Source organism: Dipodomys spectabilis, unplaced genomic scaffold, assembly GCF_019054845.1.
Source record: "Dipodomys spectabilis isolate Male_0828 unplaced genomic scaffold, ASM1905484v1 ptg000096l, whole genome shotgun sequence".
Classification (NCBI taxonomy): Eukaryota; Metazoa; Chordata; class Mammalia; order Rodentia; family Heteromyidae; genus Dipodomys; species Dipodomys spectabilis.
In genome coordinates, this window is record NW_024870773.1 from 12,642,752 (window position 1) to 12,659,879 (window position 17,128).

The 17,128-nt window shown below is 35.6% G+C and overlaps 1 protein-coding gene across 1 annotated transcript in view; it reads right to left on the reverse strand.

Moving 5' to 3' along the window:
• Positions 1-1,626: 1,626 nt before the first annotated feature.
• Positions 1,627-17,128, reverse strand: part of Malrd1 (MAM and LDL receptor class A domain containing 1) — a 462,193-nt gene continuing 446,691 nt past the window's right edge. Inside the window, exons 39-40 of the mRNA XM_042686149.1 lie at positions 5,310-5,385; positions 1,627-1,765 (exon numbers count right to left, since the gene is read on the reverse strand). Of these exons, the coding sequence (XP_042542083.1) occupies positions 1,682-1,765; positions 5,310-5,385 (160 nt within the window). The 3' untranslated portion in view covers positions 1,627-1,681. The remainder of the gene's footprint in view (positions 1,766-5,309; positions 5,386-17,128) is intronic.

The window sequence follows — 17,128 nt, forward strand, 5'->3', positions numbered from 1 at the left end:
GACCACTTCCAAGTAAAGAAGCTCTATACACGTTATGATCTCTAAGGAAGTTGTTTTTCAACTTGTTGCCAAAAGCATACCTAAATAAACAAGCAAATGTTTCAAAAACTAGGAGAATAAAAATCTCTTTATTATTTCTTTCACATTTGAGAAAAAAAATGTGTTCTTGAGAGCGGTTCACCCCTCAGAATGTTTAATGGTATACATCAGTGTGAGGTTTTTTGTTTTTCGCATGCTAGTTCTGGGTCTTGAACTCAGGGCCTGGGCACTCTGCCTGAGCTTCTTTGTGCTCAAGACTAGGGCTCTACCACTTGAACCACAGTGTCACTTCCAGCCTTTTCTGAGGTGTTTATTGGAGATACAAGTCTCATAGAGTTTCCTACCCAGGCTGGCTTCAAACTGCAGTCCTCAGATCTCAGCCTCCTGAGTAGCTAGGAGTGTTCGTTAGCCATTGGCACCCAGTTTAGTGTGAGCTTTTAAAGTGCATCCTTATATATTGTAATCTTTTATTTTCATGCATATATTAACATATTCATAGTTATAATGTTAATTCCAGACATGGCACATACCTAGTTTCATTGAGATTATATAAAGTGACTGCTATTGAAAGAAGTGCCTTTTCCACTTGTGATTAGTAATTTATGGAGCTTGACATTTAATTTCATTTGTTTTAGATATGAACCCTTTTTTCTAAATGTATTAGCAATTAGAAACATTTTGCATGCTGATACAAGAAGAAAGAAAAGCAGAACCTTTAAGAATCACAAAGCTATAATAAGTTTGACAATGAAATCTCTATTTGTCAATGGTTTCTGGAAATGCATCTTGGGAAGTGGTTACTCCATGTTCATCCTGGGAAACATTTTCTTAGATGGGAAAGCAGGACACACGGTAAGACTTTCACTGTCTCTAAATTTTGTTGTGCACATAGTGAAGCTGCAGCTTGTTAGCTATCATCTACTGCGTGGGGAAATGAGCTTCAGAGTGTAGGAGCCGAGATGTGAACAACCAGCATTCTTGCTGTGGTTACAGAGCTTTCACAATAGTTAAACTGGTATGTTATAACTGGTATGTTATTAAACCATATAAACCATAGCTTTAGTTTTTTTGTAGCCCAATGCTTATCTTATTTTATATCTATATATCATCTCTTCTATCATATCTGAGCATTATGTGATAGCTATGAATATTAGTTATGCAATCATTGGAAAAAGGTAAGTTTGGGATCATTTCCTCCATAGTATTCAAAATATGGAAATAACTTTTGCTACAGTTATGCTGATTACAATGACCAGGATTTATCTATTTTTCCTAGTTGCACAAGTTAACTCATCCTTGCTTGTAAGCTCTAAGTCAAAAAATAACCATTTTAAAAGTCCTTTACATTAAGGTTCTGAAGCCATTTGATACATCAGTTTAAGAAATAAACTAAAAAAAAAAAACAAAGGAAAACAAGTTGGTTCAGTAGAAGCCTTTATTAACATATCCAGAGATTCAATGAAGATAAAGAACTGATTCTAGTTCTGTGAGAACATTTAAACTATATAGTAAGGATTTTTTATAAATGTAATTATGCTAGCATTTCAAAGCTCTCCTTTTATTTTTTACTATCGTCCAAGATCAGCTTGAAGATTGGCATTTTCTGTAAACAGCACATATCGGATTAGGCTTGATCTTGATGCTATGATTTGGGATGATGAGACATGATTTCCAAGTTCCCAGGTGATGTTCCATAAAACGGATTTGAGAAGGAGTACACAGAATTCTAAAAAGGGAGATGCACATTTAAAAGGTTAGGATTTTAGGTATCGAAATAAGATATGTCTGTGAGATCACACAGTAAGCTCTAACAGATTTCCACAGGAGCAATAGCTAGCTCATCCCTTGAGTCTTTCCCTAGTGTCTTCAACATGTGGCATCTGTATCTCTGACAGAGATTTTGGTTCTCCTTGCCAGGGCCTCTGGACCGGGGCACCAATGGAGCATGAAGGAATGATAGGATGCAAGGAATGCAGTGGATTCCACTACGTTATGTTGAATTTCCCTTTCTCTGATTCTACTCAGCCCACTGTATTAATATAGTTAGGTTAAACAAAGCAAAATCATGAAAGAAATCCAACAACTCTAAGCTGACAGAATCATCACAAAGTATTTTGGCAAGTCTAACATATGTGAAGTTCTGGATGACAAACTGATTTCTTGTTCTGTGTGTGTTCCAATAAAAATTTGCTTATTTTGGGCTGGGATGTAGGTCAGTGGCAAAGCGCTTGCCTAGCAAGTACAACATCCTGGGTTCGATCCCCAGTACCAAAAAAGAAAAGACAAAAAAATACAGTTAAAAATTTTGCTTATTTTGTGGGGCTGGGAAGGTGGGTCAGTGGTAGAGCGCTTGCCTTGCATGCCTGAGGCCCTGGGTTTGATTCCTCAGCACCACATAAGCAAAAAGAAAAAAGCCAGAAGTGGCGCTGTGGCTCAAGTGGTAGAGCGCTAGTCTTGAGTTGAAGAGCTGAGGGACAGTGCCCAGGCCCAGAGTTCAGGCCCCATAACCGGACCCAAAAAAAATTATTTTCATTATCTTCAGGTAGTTGTACAGAGGAGTTTCAGTTAAACATTTCTTTAATAAATATATTGTTTGCAAAGAAAAAAGAAATCAGACAACTAGATTAAAGTGACTTAAGAGATACAGCTATAAATCCAGGTGCACATGCTTTTTACATATTCTGAGTTTGAAAATGTAAAAACAACACAAACTTAGATCTAAAATTTTGACTTACCTGTTAGACAGTTGGGGTAGGTTGAACACTAATTATTGGATGGCATCAAGAGATTATTGCTAAATATCTGGTATGATATTGTGGTTATATTCCTTTAAAGTATTTAATCCATTAAAGATACTACTAAGCTTCAAAGTTGAAGTAAAATAATAACTGGTATATGCTTTAAAATCTTCCAGAGAGCGGAGGAGACACGTGGGAGGAGAATGGAAAGATGGCCTGATGGTTGTTAGTGCTGCTGGTGCATCAGCGAGTTCAGTATCAATAGCAGAGTATGAGTTTTCTGAAAGAGTTCTTCAGATAATATTTGCAGTATTTGTGATAATGTCAGAAAACATAGGCTTAGTTTAATTAACGTAAAAGACATTCTTGTGGAAAAAATAGAAATCAAAACAAGGAAGATCAGGAGATCTGACATGACAGATTCTCCAGTTAATCTTAATAAAAGGAAAAAGGATTATGGAAAGGGCCCATGAAAAAGGAGTAATTGTTCTTTTGTCAAAAAGTAGAAAGTAATCACTCTGCACTTTTCCTGGAGACATCAATTGCTCCAACATATGTATCCATGGTGAAAACCAGCTGTAGGCATGTTGAAAGAGGAGGAATCTTTGATTTTGACCTCTTCCTTTGTGTGCCAAGAAACATGGCTCTAAACTTCAGAGAAGCTGAGTTCTCAGGAAAAGAAAAAAACAATACATCACACCTTCCTAGACAGTTTTTTTTTAATGACTGTAACTTTGTGTGATAATACATGAAATTTTCAGATCTAAAACATTTCAGCTTACTGCATATTATCTATCAGATAATAAGTAAGCTTACGTTGAAGACACAAAGTTTACATCTTCTTTTCTGTAGTGAAAACATTTAAAGTTGATTTTGATTATATTTTCCTAATTTATTACAGCTTCCTAATAATTAAATACTGTGTCTATACTTATTTATGATCTATTAGTTAGGGATATGTTTTTTTTTTTTTCTTTTTCTTTTTTTTTTTTTTTTTTGGTCCAGTCATGGAGCCTGAACTCTGGGCCTGGGCGCTGTCCCTCAGCTCTTCAGCTCAAGGCTAGCACTCTACCACTTGAGCCACAGCACCACTTCCGGCTTTTTTCTTTCTGCTTATGTGGTGCTGAGGAATCGAACCCAGGGCCTCGAGCATGCAAGGCAAGCGCTCTACCACTGAGCCACCTTCCCAGCCCCAGGGATATGTTTTTATTTATGCTTCAGGTCTCGATTTACTTGATAGATTATCCAGATTCTTTCTGTCAACAGAAGAACCTCCTAATTCTCATTTATAACAAAAATTGTCAAAAATTGTGTGTATCACATCATGATGGAAAAATGTGGAAATAAACACAGATGCCAAAGGTTGTATCAGACTTCAACCATATGTTACAAGCTTTGAAGCTACGAATCTGCTACCTTACCATTAATTTTCAATGTCAAGAGTAACAAAATTTAAAAAATAAACTTCTTTTAGCTTCTTTTCATATAAAAGTGATCATGGAGAAAATGCTTTAGCTTTCTATATAATCAGCTTTATAACAGAAGGACATACTTCTAAAGTCAGATGTTTGGGAACTCTCATGTCTAGGACTAAACTCATTTCATAATTAATGAATGCTTACATATATATGCTACATACATATATATGATATATATATATTATATATATATATATACTTAACCTATGAAATGTATATGATATTTGTCAAAGGATATAATGCTTCAATTATTCAGGATGAACCCATCCCAGAATTCTCATTATAGTTCATAATGCAGTACCCTAAGATTTGTTGAGAGACTTTATCACAAATGTTCCCACCATGCACATGAACAGAAAGCAGGTGAGATGATGGATGTATTAATTTGTTTGATTGTGGTGACCACTTTTCAATATGTGTGTGTGTGTGTGTGTATGTAAGGAATCACATTATATAACTTAAGTATACATCTTCGTCACTATATATCAATAATGCTGGGAAGAATTAATAAGAGGGAATTAAGAGGAAACTTTTTGTTTGATAGTTACGCTTTAGCCTACGTGTTATTTCATTGATCAGGTGTGGCACCCCAAAATACATTTTATCTATAATTGCCCTCTTCTAAGTTATCTCCCTACCTATACCTAAATTTAAAAAGAACACAGAATACCATTCTCCTTTTAGTCTTTTGAAAATAAAATGTGAAGTATATTCAGTAAGAAAGTATAGTGAATAACTGACTGATATTGGAGGTTAAACTGGTATTTTTTAGATTTATCAATTCTCTTTGAGTCTGAACAGTGAGCATAGACCAATTTAACACTGAATTGATTTTCCAAGAGGACTAGAACTTCCTGAAATGAAAATTTCTCACTGACCATTTATTGAGTAGAAATCTATTCTACCTTGAGTTGAAATAACTCCATTAGAATGTTTCTCTTAGCATAATGAAGAATATACCCAAGGGAAACTAGTGGTGGTTGTGCTTATGGTTGTGTGTGGCTGTGTGTGTGTGTCTGTTTGTGAAACAATGCAGCTCACCACCACAACTTACCTCAATTTGCTCTGGGTTGTTCCAGTTCCCATAAACAGGGTTGACAAAGGCACAGTTACCACTTCTCTCACTTTTCCTTAAAGCCAGAAAGAAAAGGCAATAAGTAAGAATTGAAATGTAGCATAGTACATTTTCAGGTCATTGATGGTAGCGACCATTGGGAGACACGCTGTCTAGCCTGTACAACTTATTTTCCATGAATGTATTACCACAAGTAAACATTTTTTGTCTCAGGACATCAACCATGTTCTTTTTTAAAAATGGTTTTTATTTTAAAAATAGTGTTCAGAGGGGTTACAGTTACATAAGTAAGGTAATGAGTACATTTTTTATTGAGCATTGTTACCTCCTCCTTTGATTTTCCCCTACCATCCTTTCCCTCTCCCTTCCCCCCACCAAATTGTAAAGTTCATTTTCTACATAGTGTCTTGCACATCTCATTGTTACAATGGATCAACCTGAATCCTTGTTTTAGCATTTTGTTATTTCCCTTCCCCTCCCCAAATTAGAAAAATTGTATATGCAAGATGCAGGGCACTGACATCAAATACAGTGAAAACAGGGATTATATCGTGGGGGAAGAAGAACATACCAGAGAAACAAACAAACGAAAAATCACACAGTACATTTTAGATACATTAAAAACAATATCAAGAAAGAAAAAAACAAGTTGTGTCCCTATCTTGGGGTTCATTTCACTTTACATCATCTTATATGTACATAGCTTTTGACCTTTTCTGCTTATTCTCGACTTATACTAGTTATTGGTAATAAGGAAAACCACAGGACCTATGTTTCTTTGAGTCTGGTTTACTTCAGTTAATATATATTTTTTTCAAGTCTTTCCATTTCCTAACAAATGGGGCAATGTCATTCTTTCTGATGGAGGCATAGAATTCCACTATGTATATATGTGTGTGTGTGTGTATATATATATATATATATATATATATCACATTTTCTTGATCCATTCATCTACTGTGGGGACTCTGGGTTGGTTCCATATCTTAGCTATGGGGAATAATGCTGTGATAAACATAGTTGTGTTGGTAGCTTTAGTATGGCCTTGTTTGTGATCATTTGGGTAAATGCCTAAAAGTGGGATTGCTGGGTCATAGGGGAGCTCTATGTGAAGTCTTTTGAGAAACCTCCATACTGCTTTCCAAAGTGGTTGAACAAGTTTACACTCCCACCAACAATGCAGTAATGTTCCATTTTGGCCACATCCCCTCCAGCATCTGTTGTTATTAGATTTCTTGATTATAGCCATTCTAACTGGGATGAGGTGGAATCTCAATTCAACCACAGTCTTAAAAGCAAATGTAATTTGAACTTTGAGAGATAAGATAAAAAAAAACAGAAAAATAAAAGTGGTATGAGTGGATTCCAATATTGATTTCTTAAAATATTAAATATTTCTCAAGTAATTCAAACAATGCACCATCACAGAGAACAATGTAATATGAAGCTGAGCTGGTCCCAGAGAATTCCATCTTGGAGTCCTTTAGATTTCTAAACTACCAAACCACCCTTCCTGAAGACCACTACCTTTTTAAAAAAATTGTTATTGTAAAGATGATGGACAGAGGGGTTACGGTTACATAAACCAGGTAAATCAGGTAATAAGTACATTTCTTTTTGAACAGTGTCACCTCTTCCCTCATTTTCTCCTACTTTCTGAAGAGCATTTTTTATAAAAGTGCTGCAGAGAATTGTAGAACAGGAGACATAGTCATGAGGATTTCAATCAGCAAAGTTACATTTGGATGCTTAAAAAAGCCTTTTAAGTTAGTACTTCCTTTTAGGAAAATCATAAAGGACCTATGTTGCAAATCTTACATTTGATTTTATCTGTATGATCTACTAAGTTGATTTCCTAAATTCATCATTTTCTTTTGATGCTTAAAAAAAACACACGATCAAAAATAGGCAGCCTAGGAATCTTTGGTTATAATTGACGAAGAAAACAGACCTATCTTAGAAACAACAATAATATAAGAGGTAACTAAATGCACTCTGTGACAGATTGAAAGGATGGTCATACACAAATGTGTGGATAGCCACACTTACACTAACACACACAAACACACGATGGAGAATACAAGACTGATCCTGGGATGACTGCCAGTGTCTTCAGGCCGAACAGGAAGAAAAAATACATAATGCCTGAATATTTTTGCCTAATCAGAGTATACAATTTAATTAATAGGTTTATTAGTAAGAACCCCTAAATTCGAAAACATAGCAAAAAGAAGTGCCCACTGATCTGTGTTTTGAAAAGAAATGTTCAGAAGCATGACTTTCGGTTGTCATTTACTGAAAACACATGATCTTTATGGTCTCTAAGAAGTGACTACACTGCTGGGCCCAAAAGCCTCATTTGGCCCATTCTGTTTGGCTGGCAAGACATTTTGCCTGGGGAATCAGTGTCTTGCAAGTGCTGCTATTCTCACTGTTTTCAAACAATTGGCTTAAATACCTAACAGCTTAAATATTTCACACTCCCTAAGGCTCCAATTTGATTTAGGATGAATAAGGCCACATGTAATATTTTTATAGGTTATAATTTGAAAAAAATAGTTATAGGTAAACCCTTAAATTAAGTCAGCAAGGATCGATTAATTCCTTAACTACTAATGGAATACATAGGTGTTTCTCTAGTTAAACAGGACTTATTTGTTGACGCTTTGCCTTAACTTCTTCTAAGACTATTCAGTATGTTTTCAGAGCAGTAAGCTCTGTAAATGGTACAGATGAGGTGAACATCTAGGCAACGCTGGTCTCCAGCTGGAGACCCGGAAGAAAATAAAGAGCAGCTGTGAAATGTGTCAAAATGCCAAAGCAATAGCTAGTCCAGGAAAGATTGAACATGAGGTAGAGAGTACCAACACAGAATGGGAATTAGGAATTATGTAAATATGGGATAGCCAAAGGCACCATGGGATCAAAAAAATTAATCTCAGCTGAAATCAGGCATGAAATCAGGAAGCAAGAGAAAACCCAAACCGTAGGCCTAGACAGGACAGATGGTCCAAAAGCCAGGAAGATGACTAGAAACCGAAGGGACAAGCTGAGAAGTCAACTGGTGAAAGTTGGACAGGAACACAAAAGATCATGATATGAAGAAATGCTACTTGGCATTGGGACTACTGGGTCCCTAGGTAACTCAAACCTAGATTGGCAGGCAAAAGTCAGATAAATGGATAAAAATCCCAGACTTTTTTTCTTATTGATCTTACTGAGAGGGTTTTTAATATTTTTAAAATATTTTTTCTATTAAAATGAGAATGCAAATGAAGGCACTGATGTGAGGGAGTGACTCTAATGAAGGTTGATGACACCCGAGGGCTAGAATGTGGAGTTGTAATTATAGATGGAGGGTCACTATATGGGTAACTGAAGGTAAGTAACTGCAAATCCATTGTACTTCAAGTTGTATTATTACCCACCAACAACTTTTATGTTTACCAGATCAAAGATATTGCTCCAAGTTTTGGGAATCTCTAGATAGTAGGGCTTAATTTATAATATCTCTCCTATTTGTAAGGTAAATATACTACCCAGTGTGTGGGGAGTATGGAACATCCATGTGTACATACCTGAATGTTGGGGGATTTTTTTTGGCTGTGAAGTATTTCATTTGTTACTCTGGATGAAAGATGTTTTCTATCCATGAAAGTGTATGTGACAGTTTTGCCAGAATATATCTAAATAATGAAGTAGAACGCGTCCCCAGGTGGAAGTAGAATTCATTTATTCTGAGTGTTATGTTTATTGTATTTAATTTGGTTGTGTCTGATTAATGTTGTATCGGGGGGGGGGGGGGGTGTCCCAGAGAAGTAAATCTCAGTTCTATACTCTCATTTCCAACTCTGTTATCCTGAATTCTTCAATTCAGTTTCCCCAAAGGTTTCCAGTTGTGAGATTTAAGGAGTACAAAGCCTTCTGAATATGCTAATCTTTCAGATAAAGGAAAATATAATATAAAAACTGATTTAAATATTTCTTGGACACATTTCTCTCTGCTAAGGAGAGGTCTTAGAAATGTTTGTTTTCTTTTAAAAAGGGTGTTATTAATAATGTATTTTCCTTGTTTGATCACAAAAAAAATCAATAAGCAATAGCCTCTGGCTTTCTTTTATTTTTTTTTACTTTCTGCTTTTTTAACCTAGGAAAATATTTTTGTTTTTGTTTTTTTTTAGTTTTCTATTTTGTTTATTTTTAATATATATTTTTATTGTAAAGATACTGTACAGAGGAGTTACAGTTACATGAGTAAGGTAATGAGTACATTTCCTATCGAGCATTGTTACTCCCTCCTTTGTTTTTCCCCTACCATCCCTTCCCTCCTCACCTCCACAACCCCTTCTCCCTCACCCCCCCAAGTTGTAAAGTTCATTTTCAACATAGTGTCTTGTACTTCTCATTGTTACAATGGGTCCACTTGTATCCTTGTTTTAGCATTTTGTTATTTCCCTTCCCCTCCCCAAATCAGAAAAATGTATATACAAGATGCAGGGCACCAGAATCAAATACAGTGTAAACAGGGGTTATACCATGGGGGGAAGAACATACAAAAGAAACAAAAAAATCACATAGGACATTATAAGTAGATTAAAAACAACAGTGACAAAGAAATAACTTCCTGTGTCCCTATCTTGGGGTTAATTTTGCTTAGCATCATCTTATTTATGTTATATGGTCATATGTACATAGCTTTTGACTTTTTCTGATTGTCCTAGACACATACTAGTTATTGAAGATAAGGGAAACCATGGAACCTATGTTTCTTTGGGCATGGCCTACTTCACTTAATATGATTTTTATTTTTAACTTGTAGTCATGGGTAGAGATTTGTACAGTGTTTCTCCTGGGCAACTCTCAGTGTTGACATATATATATATTTATATATATATATATATGGATACATATATGTATCTATACGTATATGTATCTATACACATATATATGTGTATATACATATACACATATAAACATATATACATATGTATATATACATGTATACATATATAATATGAATATATAATATATAATTATGTATCAGCTGATACATATCAGCCTTCAGATATATACTAATATATAAAAATATTATATATAATATATAATTATATATCAGCTGATATATGAGTTTTCATATATATACATACTCACATATATACATATATATCAGCTTTCTTGTTCCCAAATATCACAAAAGTTTTATTTTATACCCAGATTCTGACCATTTTTAGTCTACTTGAATAGACAGTAATTAAGGAAACTTACTTAAAATCTCGACCCTATCTTGGTCTTTTCATAATCTAAATTTATAACATTTTGAAAAAATAAAGTAAGCACAATGAAATACCACAAAACAAGTGAGAAATTTGTACGAAGTTGGAGAGAGGCAATTAGAAAACAGGAAATGCAAACTGAGTCAGAGGAAGCAAAATGGATAGTACACAAAATGAGTTTGTGTTCTTATTCAATGTACAATGCACTTTGACTTGAACATATTGTAAAAACTCACATGGTATTATTTTAAGGAAGTAGCAGTGGCTTTTACTTAGTATTTCAAGTATGATCTTCCAAATACTATGCTGAATCCATAACAAGATTTGCTCCATGGAGCAAATGCTCCATGGGGGAAGGTGGAATACAGAAGGGAGCAGAAATATTTATTGATATCTTGGAGCACAACACTTCTGCAGGGAGGATATTTTCATATGTTTATGATTTCAAAAAGTCAACATAGAACTTACAATATTACATTTGTTATATGAATGTACAGGCTAAAGGCTTTGGTATGGCCCAAGCTCTATAATGCTTTCGTCTAACTAGCACAAAGTTCTGAGTTCAAACCCTAGTACTGTGGGAAAACAAAGTATGCAGGTAGAGTGAAATTGTACAGTAGCCTAAGATTAAGAGAAGAGTAAGTTGAGTTTATTAGATCAACTTAAAGAATAAGTTGTGCCTGTAACTGCTCAGTTATATGACTACTTACAAAGACAGATGTGATGAAATCATGAGAAGAAAGAAATGGAAATAATGTTATTGACCAATTTCTACTCTTAGAAGATGACTTTACTCTTAAAAATCTGGGCCAAGGAAGCAAAAAAGCAAGAAATAAGCCAATTTGAAAGGCAAAGATAAATAGAGAGAGAAGCTATCTAAGAGTTCAAGTTTTCATTTTCAAATCCATAAGGACCACATGTTTGGGTGGAAACAATTCAGGAAGAATGAGGTTTGCAAACACAACCAGAAATTCCACAGAGCGGGAGGAAAGAATTAATCATCTAAGGGTCACACAACCAAATAACATGGACACCGAATTATGCTAAAGTCATTCACATGACATAGCAGCTGCCAAATTTTTCCCTCACTCTATTTAGGCTGGAAATAAATATGTTGACCACAAAATCTGTCAATGCAGAGACATTCTCTCAGTGGCAAAAGCACTCAAGTGGTAACATGCGGAGAAATATGGGTGCAATTAGTGTGAATAGAGCTGACACAAGCTCGTGGAACTTAACCTTGAGGAGAATTAATGCAGCCAAGGAGAGCTCAATCTGCATTCTGCTTCTCAAGTGCACAGTTAGCATAATTCACAACCACCTAATGTAAACCAGATGTGGAGCAGGAGGGTCTCTTTGGAAAGAGATTATAAAAACCTTTTCTGACCTAGTGAAATTACTTGGAGTTAGTCTTTATAAACTAGAGGAGGCAAAGACATTTATACAAAGATTCATTGCAAATTATGAATAATAATAAAAATACTAGATGCAACCTCAACATTTAACAATAGGACAATGTTCAATGATGATACTACACTTGAGAGAGCATTATATTGCTCATTCAAGCAATATTTGAAGGTCTATCCGGGGATATAGACAGCACCAATGTTTCTTAAAGTATGGCCTGTGGACTAGTTTTAAATAGCCCATTCTCACTCCTTTCCTAGTACAAATGAATGAAGCGAGCTTCACAGAAAAGAACGATCTTAGCTTCCAGAAAGGTGGTGGCAAAACAACAGGGAAACGCCCTAGGTGTCTCTAACCCTCTCTATGCTAACTCTAATACTTTCATCTGATATATTTTAACAATACAACTCCATAGCACATCTGAACTCTGCATCTTCACTCAGTTTTCTCAAAAAGCCTGGAACCCAGATAACTAAGTCTCAGCAAAGGGACAGAAAACTGGATGACTACTCAACCAAGAAACCAGGGAACAGATTGCCCAAAGATAAAAACTAAAAGGGTCTTCAAATGGGCAGAACACATCCCAGATATACTAGAGATATGCAAACTCGGAGAAATACAGTGCTCACAGAAAACAAGCAGACAAGTGAACAGGAAAACAGAAACCTAGAAGACACTTCACACAATGCATTAAAAACACTGCTGAAAAGCAGTATGGAGGTTCCTCTAAAGACTCCACATAGAGCTACCCTATGACCCAGCAATCCCACCTTTTGGCATTTACCCAAATGATCACAAACAAGACCATACTAAAGCTACCAGCACAACTATGTTTACTGAAGCATTATTTACCATAGCTAAGATCTGGAACCAACCCAGATGTCCCTCAGTAATGAATGGATCAAGAAAAGATGGTATATATACACAGTGGAATTCTATGCCTCCATCAGAAAGAATGACATTGCCCCATTTGTTAGGAAATGGAAAGACTTGGAAAAAAATCTATTAAGTGAAGTAAGCCAGGCCCAAAGAAACATAAGTCCCATGGTTTCCCTTATTTGCAATAACTAGTATATGTCTGAGACAAGCAGAAACGGTCATTTAAGTTGATGTTAGGGGAAATGAACCTCAACATAAGGATTCAAATGCTTTTTTTTTCCTTGCCATTGTTTCTAACATATTTATAAGATAATTTCTTTGTTGCTTTTTATGTCCCTCCCTCACAGTATAACCCCTGCTTTCGCTGTATTTGATGTTGGTATAATTTGTGGAGGGGAAGGGGGAAAACAAATCGTTTAAATAGGAATAAAGGTAGACCCACTGCAACAATGAGATGTACAAGTCGTTATGTCGAAAAACGAACTTTACAACTTTGGCGGGAGGGGGTTGGGCGGATGGGTGGGACATGGGAAGGGATGGGATGGGGAAACAAAGGAGGAGGCAACAATGCTTGATAAGAAATGTACTCATTACCTTACCCATGTAATTGTAACCTCTCTGTACGGTGTTTTCTTTTTTCTTTTTTTCTTTTTATTTAAATTTATTGTAACTGACATATAAAAATATAAAAAGGTTACACATTTATGGGGTACCATATGATACTTCAATATATGCAAGCATTGCATAATCTTTTTTTTACATTTTTTTATTGTGAAAAAACTGTACAGAGGGGTTACAATTACATGGGAAAGATAATGAGTACATTTCCTATCAAGCATTGTAGCCTCCTCTTTTGTTTCCCCTTCCCATCCCTTCCAAGCCCCCCCCACCTCCCCACCCAATTCTCCCCCCACCCCCCCCACCCAATTCTCCCCCCACCCCCCCACCCAATTCTCCCCCCACCCCCCCACCCAATTCTCCCCCCACCCCCCCACCAAAGTTGTAAAGTTCATTTTCAACATGACAACTTGGCTGTACGGTATTTTCACAATAATAATAATAATAAATAAAGAAAATAAAATAAAAAAGGAAAAAACACTACTGATAAATTTAATTAATGAAAAGTTTGAAAATATATACAAGACAATGTGAGCATAATGACACTAACCAGAGAATAATGGAAGAATTAATAGAGAACACAAACAAGAAGCTAAATGAAGTCCAAGGCAAAAGAGTCCTGTGAAAAAGCAGCTACCCAGTTAAAGGACATTAAGGAAAAATAACAAATAAACATATCAGTCATGTAAACAGGCTTTTAGAAATCCTAAAACAAGATTTCAAAAAGAAGCACTCAGAAATGACCAAACAGAAAACAGAGAATTAAACAAATGGGATTAAACAAATGATCAAATGGGAATTATTCCAGGATGCAAAGCTGGCTTAATATATGCAAGTCACCTAATATAATTCAATACATTAACCAGAGCAAGGACAAGAACCAAATGGTCATCTCAATAGATGCAGGAAAAGCATTTGATAAAATTCAGTATCTGTTTATGATAAAAGCTCTGGAAAAGCCAGGAATCCGTAGAATATGCCTCAATATAGTAAAGGTTGTATATGACAAACCTTCATCCAGCATTATATTTAATGGCAAAACGTTAAAATCATTTCCTCTAAAATGAGGAACCAGTCAAGGATGTTTACTCTCTCCACTCCTCTTCAACATAGTACTGGAATTCCTAGCAAGAGCAATGAGGCAAGAAAATTTCATGAAGGAGATTTAAACAGGAAAAGAAGTAAAGCAATCCCTCTTTGCAGATACTATATACCTCAAGAACCCTATAGATTTCCCTCTCTAGCTAATTGAGTATACATGAAACTTTGGCAAAGTATCAGGTATAAAATTAACCCACAAAAATCAGTAGCTTTTCTGTATGCAACTCCATTTTAATAGCTGCCCCTCAACATAACATCGGAATTAACCTAACCAAAAAGGTGAAGGACCTGTATTGTAAAAACTTTAAAAATCTGAAAGAAATTGGAACAGATTTAAGGAAATGCAGAAACCTCACATACCCTGTAATGGGAAGAAATAACATCAGAAAAATAGCAACGTTGCCCAGAGCAATTTACAAATTAAATGTATTACCATCAAAATCCCAACAACTTTCTTCAAAGAAGTAGAGAGGGCAGTCCAAAAATTCATATGGATAATAAAAAATCCAGAATATCCAAAACAATCCTTAGCAGAAAAAACAGTGCTGGAAGAGTAGCAATAATAAACTTCAACCTCTGTTACAAAGCCATATTAGTGAAAACAGCTTGGTACTGGCACAAGAATAAGCCTGAGGATCAATGGAACAGAAGACCTAGAAATAAACCCACATATAGCCACTTAATATTTGTGAAGGAGCCAAATATACAGGTTGGAAGAAAGACAGCCTCTAACAAATGATGCTTGCAAAATTGGTTATCCGTGTGCAGAATGACTCAAGCTAGAACCCTATGTATCACTAGGCACCACACCTATTCCAAATGAATTGAAGACCTCAATACAAGGCCAGATACCATGAAAATATTACAGGAAGGGGTAGGGGAAATAGTATGGCTCCTAGGTATAGGTTGAAACTTTCTAAGTAAAGACCTGAAATCACAACAAATCAAAGAAAGACTGGCTAAATGGGATTGCATTGAACTGAAGAGCTTCTGCATGGCAAAGGAGATATCTAGCAAGATAATTAGAAAGTCCAAAGAATGGAAGAAGATTTAAACCAGCTATGCATCAGACAAGGGCCTCAGATCTAAAATATACTTAGCGCTCAAAAAATTATTCTCACCAAAAAAACAAACCTTCAAAAACTCAAGAACCCAATCAACAAATAGGCAAAGACTTTAAGAGAGACTTCTCAGGGAATAAGTAAAAATGCCCAATAGACACATGAAGAAATGTTCAAAATCTCTGGCCATAAAAGAAATACAAATCAAAATAACATTGAGATTCCACCTCACCCTAGTTAGAATGGTCCTTATCAAGAAAATTAACAATAACAAATGATGGTTGGGGTGGGGCAAAAAGGGAATGCTACTACACAGCTGTAAACTTGTTCAATCACTCTGGAAAGCAGTCTGGAGGTTCCTCAAAAGACTAAACATAGAACTTCCCTATGACCCAGTCTCTAAATGCCCACTCTTGGCCATTTAAATAATAGAACACAAACAAGGCCACACTAAAGTGACCAAACAACCATGTTCAGCAGCATTGTTTATCATGGCCAAGATATGAATTAACCCAAATGCCCATCAGTGGATGAATGGATCAAGAAAATGTCGTATGTATACAATGGAATACTACACATCTATCAGAAAGAATGGTATTGTACTATTCATTAGGAAATGGAAAGACTTGGGAAAAATCATATTAAGTGAAGTAAGCCAGACCCAAAGAAACATTGTTTCCTTCATTTGTAGTAAGCAGAATATTCCTATAAATCTACAAGTAAACACACTGAATGGTTAAAAATATACACTGAGATATGATAAATTATACAGGTTTCTAGATACTCACATAGTGAGACCAGAAGAGGATATGCATAAGTGTGGAGCACACAAAGGCTTAATAGCTCTGTGCATATGACCATATAAAATAATATTTCATGAAATGAATCCTAAGAAAAGGAAACAGGAGATTTTTATTGTTGTTTTTGTTGTGTTTTCCTTTTGTCTTGTTTGTGAGTTTATTTGTGTTTGGGAGGGTAAGGGGGGCACAGAAGAGGTGGATCAAAGGGTGAACATATACAACAGTGGTACTCACTAGACACTATATGGACAATGAACTATACATCTTGTGGGTGGGATGGGAGGGAAAAACTAGGAAAGTGAGAGCAAGGGAGACATGGTTCAAAAAGAAATGTACTCATTACCTGACTCATGTAACTGTGACCCCTCTGTCTATCACCTCTAAAATAACAATAAAATATATGAATTATGTATATATATATATATATATATATCTAAAGTAAAAATCTTGATTTTCAAAATGAAAAGATCTTTACATATTCATAGATATGTCATAGATATGGACCTTGTTTATGGAGTTTCCATTTCTGTGAAGTTATTATTACCATTTTTTATAGCATTGGGATCTGAACTTGTGCTTGCTAGACCAGTGCTCTACTGCTTGAGTCATGAATTCAGGCCTTTTTTTCTCTGGTTATTCCTGAGATAGGATGTTGCTTT